We start from the raw sequence: 6,971 nt of genomic DNA, 5'->3' as shown, positions 1-6,971 counted from the left end.
CTGCCGGCCTCGCGCGCCTCTGCCTCCGGGGCCCGCGCGGCCGCCGGCGGCTCTGCGCGGGCCAGCGGAAAAGCTCTCCTGCAAGAGCCGCAGCTCCCCGCTCTGTATACCAGCTATTATTTTCCAGTGCATTAGCTGAATTAATCCATTGCGGTTTACACAGGAGATCATGACTGGAAGGAATAAATTATGATATTTTATGACCAAATACTTTGCCTGAAGCTGACAGTTGCTGGCTTTTAGTGCTGACTTTTATTGTACGATGCTGCCAGATCTGAAAAGCCTTTGCAATTAATTTCTCCAAAAGCTGGAAACCTCTCTCTTCCAGCAAACTTTATGGAGTTTAGAGCGAGCCTGCTCGCTTTGAAGGCCTGGATGATTGCTCGGGGTAAACACTTCCAGGGCGGGACGTGGCAGTCGAGCACAGCAGCATTATTTTAATTAAAATTTTCAACTGCCAGTGGTGGCTGTAACATCTGACTCTCCCATTCCTCATCGCTTCTCCTTGCTCTGTTTTGGCAGATTTCCAGTCGTGTCTGATCTGCATTGCAAGAAGATTACCTCGACCCGCCGCCGTCGCCCCTTCCGAGTCCTTCGTGACCAAGCAGGACACCACAGGTAACGTCGGAGGGCGGCCAGGGACGCCGCGCTCGCCGCGCTCGTCATCCCGTCGGGGCCGGGCGGCAGGCGTGCGCTGAGGCGAAGCAGCCCGGAGGGAGCGAGCGAGCTGCCGGGAAGCAGCGCCGCATCCCGCTTCCGCCGTCGAAATCGGTCCGGGCGCCGCCGAGACGGCCGTGGTACCTGCGAGGGCGGCCGCGCTCCGCGCTGGTAACCGGAGAGGGGGTTTCAACTCCTCTTCCTGTGGTCTTCCAGCGCCGCGGCTGCTCAGCTGCCTGAGAGCCGTCGCGTGCGTGCAGCCGCTCTCTTTGCCGTTCTACGTATATAGATAGCTCTGCGACTTGCTGCGCAGCCGTTCCGCGCTGGAGTAACGCGGCTCTTCTCCCTCCACCCAGGTAAAATCATCTCCATTGACACCAGTTCCCTGCGAGCTGCCGGCAGAACGGGCTGGGAAGATTTAGTGCGGAAGTGCATCTACGCTTTCTTCCAGCCTCAGGGCAGAGAGCCGTCCTACGCCAAGCAGCTATTTCAAGAAGGTAACAGGCTCCTCTGCTCTGCCCCCTCTCGCTCACGCCGAGCAGCGGTAGCTGCTCGAAGCAGTTGATGCCTAGTCCTTGTTGCGAGATAGCTGCTGTCTGGAAAGACAAATACTGCAGTAATAACTGCAGAGCGCCAGCGGACGAAGCGAAATGGCTGAGTACCGCTGGAAGCGCTCCTCCGGCCGGAGAGGCTGCCCGCGGACGCGGCGGCGCGCGGCGCTCCGCTGCCCGGTGTGCCTCTGCCTCGTCCCAGCCGAGAGGTTTCTTTGCGCCCTTTGGGAAAGAAAGAACCGAGACCAACTTCCGCAGGCCCCGTTCGGGCATTGCTTTGAGCTAAATATGCTTTTTTTCTTTTYTTCCCCCCCTTTCCTTTCTAGTGCTGCATGTAAACACCATCTCCGGTGTCTAAATCCCCCCAGCCTGTGTTTTTTGCTTTAATTTTGCTTTTACTGGGGTAAAACCATGCCAACAGCATGGTTTCAGGCGCCGTCGCCCCTTGGGGTGCAGTGGGGGCGAGCGCGGGGAAGGTCGGGACGCGCAGGGAGGCCGGCTGGGCCGCTGGAAGGTTTCCTGCCGCCGGGGTCGCAGCGGCAGCAGCCCGTCGCAGCTTGTCGGTCCCYGGCTCGGCTTCATCGGCGCGTACGCCCTGTCTTTCTGTTTCTGTCCCTCAGTGATGACCCGCGGCACAGCCTTCAGCCCCTCGTACCGGTTCACCCTGAGCGACGGGACGGTTCTCAGCGCCCACACCAAGTGTAAGCTCTGCTACCCTTCCAGTCCGGAGATGCAGCCCTTCATCATGGGCATCCACGTCATCGACAGGTGAGCTCTGGCGCCGCTGCCGCCGAGTAGCGCCGGGCAAAGACGGGCGAAAGCAGGGCCTGGGCGGGCGATCCCGAAATCAGAGCGCTGGTCCGTAGCGGAGGAAGGAGGATGGATGCGCTCGTGGTTTGTGGTGCTGGTTTGGAGATGTAGCTCCCATGGCGGGTCTGAAAACCAGCCTAGCAGCAGCTCTACGGCTCTTCATTGGTTATTTGCCCTTTGCGAAGGGGGAGTAATGCGTGGAGGTTTATAGACATGCCTCAGACTTCTGCCTTGCCCTGGAGAACTTAATCAAAATATTTCAGGAGGGAGAGGCTCTGAAGAACAGGTAGAACCGGGTGAGCTGAGCCTGTGGACCTGGACTGTGTTAGAGAAATGCGAGTAGGCTGGGTTGGAGGGGAATACTGTCGGCACAGCCTTCCTCTAGCATCCTCTAGAGCCTAAGTCTGGAGAAGGTGACGTCTGAAGGATTTAGCCAGAGAGCTGCTGTGATCCTGCACATGGTATTACATTTCTGGAGAGATGGTGGGGCTGCTCCGCTCATTCCACGCTCCTGAAACAGATCTGGAAACAGTGGTGGAATGGGGATGTCTGACGCCACCAGAGCTGGCAAGCTACTGCTCTCCAGGCTCCGTGCCTGCGTAGAGTAAAGAGGAGGCAGAAGCAGTCTGAGCTGTACTGAAGGTTTGGGCAAGGCACTGTGTGACTTCTCCTCTCCTTTCCCCTTGTTTCTGCAGGGATCACGGCATGCTCTCGCCCCAGGAGAACACTAACGCGGGGCTGTCCCTGCCCCGGGTGAGCCCCTCGCTGAATCCCAGCATCTCCCCAGGACAAGGCATGGCCCTGCCACCCTCCATCCCTCCATCCAACGGCAGCATGTTGGCGACCAACGTAAACCAGCAGCCAGGCTCCGGCCTCCACAGCAGCAACTCCAGCACCAGCCAGACAAGCTTTGGGTGTTCACCTGGTAACCAGATAGGAGCCAACGTTGCCTTAAGTCAGGGACAAGCTGGTCCCCAGAACAGTAACCACACTTTGAACCTCAATAGCTCCCCCATGAGTAGTCCAGGGATTACCCCACCGCAGTTCATGTCTCCTAGGCATCGGGTGAGCCCGGGACTGGTACCGAGGCCCCGTGTGCCCAGCAACAACCCTTTCTCCCCGACCATGCCCACCATGCACTCCCCCGTGGGGATGGCCAGCAGCGGCTGCGGCGGCAACGGCGGCGGCAGGCCCTTCGCCAGCGCCCCGCTGAACTCGATGCAGGGGCTCAGCGAGGGCCCGGGCACGCCGGTGGGCTACTCCACGCCGCCTCCCGTGCTGCGGCAGCTGAGCTCGCAGAGCTCGCCYGGCCGCCTCGGCATGCAGCCCATGAAGGCCGAGTCGAAGGACAGCAAAGAGATCGCCTCCATCCTCAACGAGATGATCCAGTCGGACGGCGGCTCGAGCGACGGCAAAGCCCTGGACTCGGGCGTGCTTCATGCCGGTGACAGACTCTCGGAGGGGGAAAGCAAGTGCTCGCAAGCCACCAGCCACAAGCTGGTCCAGCTGCTGGCCACCACGGCGGAGCAGCAGCTGCGGCACGCCGACGCCGACACGAGCTGCAAGGACTCGCTCGCCTGCGCGGGCGCCGCTGGCGGCCTGGCCGCCGGCAACCCGCCGAGCAGCACTTGYCCCTCCTCGCACAGCTCGCTGACGGAGCGGCACAAGATTTTGCACCGGCTCCTTCAGGAGGGCAGCCCTTCCGACATCACCACCCTGGCGATGGAGCACGACAAGAAGGATAACGCCCCGAACCCCGCCAGCACCCCCTCGGCTCCCAGCCAGCTCCCGGCCACGCCGGAAATCAAACTGGAGCCCGACGCCTTGAAGAAAAAAGATGTCAAGGATCACCAGCTCCTGCGCTACCTGCTAGACAAGGACGAGAAGGAGCTCGCCGCGGCGCCGGCCCTCAGCCTGGACGACGTGAAGGTGAAGGTGGAGAAGACGGAGCAGATGGATCCGTGTAACACCACCCCGGTGCCGCTGCCCAAGGCGCCCGCCGCGGAGGAGGTCAAGCTGGAGTCGCAGGGCCAGGTGGGTTGACCCTTCCGGATCCGGGCCGGGAAGGTGCTCGCTCTGCCTCGCGGCCGCCTGCTCCGGGTCCGTTTCCCCAGGTCAGAGCTCGGAAGCAGCGAGGAAGGAGGGTGCCGAGGCGGGTACCGCCGAGGAGGGAGCGCAGCCCCTCGACGCGGGTGGCGGGCCTGAAGGAAGAGGCGGCGTTTGTGCGCTGCCGAGTCCTTAATTCTGCGTCTCCGGGCGCGTTCCGGCCTCGCGTCCTCGGGAATTTTCAGTCTGCTGCCCTCTTGTTGGCTGAGATTAGCAATTATACGGGCCTTTTAGTTATCCCAGCAGTATTATTAAATTGAATAATCCGGTGACAGATCTCTGCAATAGAGATTTGGGCGTATAAATATTCATTACATGCAGCTATGAATAGAAGAGATTTCTTGTTTTCGAAAGCCAGGGGAGATGGTAGCATGGATAAGGCTGCTTAATCCTTTCTAAGCAAATAGTGCGGAGAAGCTGACACGAAGAGCGAGCCTGATAGCTGCTTAGTGACGGTGTCAGATCGGGCCGCTGAGCCTTGGCGATACGGGACGAGTAGCAGAGCGCTCGGAAAGCCTCCGGTGGCAGCGGCGCAGTAAGTCTCTTAATGAGGTTAAGGGCTCCCGTGCGCCCGGGATCGCGGTCGGCTCCGCTGCGGGCGCGCGGCGCTCCGACTCGTTCCCTCGTCCTGTAACGTACCCGGCTCCCCCGGCATCGTCCGCGCCCGCTGGGCGCGTTGGGTCGTCCTTTCCCCCTCGCCTCCCCGCGCAAGACCGCGAAGCCGGGCCTCTTTCGGGAGGAACGTCGGAGGAGCGCCTCCCGAGGGGCGCTGGCGGCGGTCCCGCTTGCGCCTGGCCTTTTCCTTCCTTTTCCCTTCGGAGGGGGCTCGGCGCGGGCTGTCCGCGCGCAGAGCAGGCGCAGCGCGGCGGGGAAGCGGGGCAGCCTTGGGCGTGGAGGCTGCGTGCGTTCGGGAGCCTCTCGCCGGCGCTCTGCAAACCAAGCGAGCCGTTTGCGGCTCCTCTTCCCCGAGCGTCTCCCGCGGGACAGCCGGAGCACGTCGGCGGAGCGTGTCGGGCCGTCAGGAGCGCTTCCAAAGAGTTAAGACGAGGAGTCATTGCAGTGACACGGAGGAGCCCGCAGAGTCATGATTTCCCTTCCRGATTCGTCTTACAGCGATGCCTCGAGCTTGCTCGGAAGCTGGAGCCTCCTGCGCTTGGAGAGAAGAGAGCAAGAAACACTCGAACAGGACTTGCAGAAGAGCTAGACGTTGCTACTAGGAATTACGAGTTAAAAAATAGCGCACCTGTAAGAAAGGTTTTTGGAAGGGCTCTTAGGCCTTTTGCTTCAAGGCGTGAGCCGAGCTCAAGCTAGGTTAGGAGGAAGCTTCCCGGCCGGTTGGGTTGTCTCCGACCTGCCCGGCCGCGGCTTCGTGGGCACGCTCGGTGCTCCGCGCCGTGCACGCGGAAGTAGAGGTTTAGAGTCCCAAAATAAAGCTTTCCCTTCTTTTTCGTTTGCTTTTTGGCTTTCCCATATCTTTGCTCGCTTCCACCAGCAGGGTAGAAGCCTTTTCTCGGAAAGGAAAAACAGCGAGCGATGAAAGTCTGAGATCTTTATGGAAATAGCAGCCTCCAGGAGCTGGGGCTCTACAGCAAATTCAAATTAGGTGACGCCTGCGATAAAATCATGGGATTTGAAACGAGGATTCTGACCTTGAAGCGTTTCCGCTCGGATCCTGCCCGGAGTCCTTTGATCCTTGCAGAAACCGGAGCGTGTTCTTGCCTCGTCGTCGTTTCCGAGCGGATGAGCTGAGCTCTCGCTCCCTCTTGGCTCCGAGCGCCCTCCCGCTCCCCTGGGCTCCGCTTCGCCGCGCCTTTCCCCGGCTTTATTCCTTCTTTTCCCCCTCCGCTCGTGGCTGGGCAGAACCTCCTGCAAAAAGTGGCGCCCGCTCGCTGTGAAAATCGAGCGGTGTGAAAACCAAGATCCTAAAGACGGGAACTGATTTCTCCCTGAGTCTGTAGGGGAAAATGCAGCGGGCGTGCAAGGTCAAGCAGGAAACGCGCGGCGCTGCCGGGAGCGGTTCGCCCTCGCTCGGCTCCCGGTAGTAGCACTTCTCCTAGGTTGTCCCTTTGCAAAGTGCTCGATAAACAGGTGATTTTTTTTTTCCTGTATTCAGGAAAAAGAGAGGGCTAATGGGAGCAGACAGCTCTGTCTTCTGCGGTTTTTCTCGCGGTGCTTGAATAAATACGGAGCCTTCTAAGTTGGCTCCTCGGAGAGCGACAACCTTGACCTCGGGCTGGCGGGACGCAGCGGCGCTTGGTCACGTTTCGCACGGCTTTTTCCCACCCGACCGGGAGCAAAGCCTCAGCCGTCGCCGGGAGAGGGAAAAGGGTTTTTTTTTGTTGTCGTTTTATTTCCCCGGGGCAGCCCCCGGCCCTGCCAAACCCCTCGGCGTCTTGCGTTCGCTCCTTTTCCTTGCTTGTCTCCTGAAAAGCGGGTGAGAAGCGAGGGTGTTTTCCAAAGCTTCAAGCTGTCCTCCGGGCACCGCGTGCAGAGCCTGCGCCACGCCGGGGCGGCTCCGCTGCCGACTGCCCGAGCACTTAGATTTTACAATGCTCGGCTCGCCGGGAGGTGTTTTCCTTTCGAGCCACAGCTCGTTTATCTGACCCCCTTGAAGCCCTTTAGGGCTGCTCCGTCCCCTGGTGCAAAATCCCTTCGCGCTTCCTCGCGCCCCGGGGGCCGGACACCGGCTCCTGCGCTCGGAGCCGCGGCRGAGGCTGAAAGAGCGGCGCGTTTCCCTGCGCCGCGGGCTGTAATTCCGTGCGGGCAGCAGAGTTTGGGGCAGCTCGGGCCATAAAGTCGCTCCCGTTGCTTCAGGGGACGCCGGTTTTTATGGCGGTAATCGCAGCG

At 60.5% G+C, this 6,971-nt stretch overlaps 1 protein-coding gene across 1 annotated transcript in view; it reads left to right on the top strand.

The window, feature by feature from the left end:
* Positions 1-6,971, top strand: part of NCOA1 (nuclear receptor coactivator 1) — a 114,557-nt gene that overhangs the window by 98,750 nt on the left and 8,836 nt on the right. The window contains exons 8-12 of the mRNA XM_085305680.1: positions 523-618; positions 1,014-1,154; positions 1,829-1,976; positions 2,714-4,058; positions 5,238-5,369. Of these exons, the coding sequence (XP_085161806.1) occupies positions 523-618; positions 1,014-1,154; positions 1,829-1,976; positions 2,714-4,058; positions 5,238-5,369 (1,862 nt within the window). The remainder of the gene's footprint in view (positions 1-522; positions 619-1,013; positions 1,155-1,828; positions 1,977-2,713; positions 4,059-5,237; positions 5,370-6,971) is intronic.

The sequence above is a fragment of the Rhea americana genome, unplaced genomic scaffold (genome assembly GCF_003343005.1).
Source record: "Rhea americana isolate MKP2758 unplaced genomic scaffold, rheAme1 scaffold_225, whole genome shotgun sequence".
NCBI classification, from domain to species: Eukaryota; Metazoa; Chordata; class Aves; order Rheiformes; family Rheidae; genus Rhea; species Rhea americana.
This window is presented reverse-complemented; position numbering and strand designations above follow the sequence as displayed.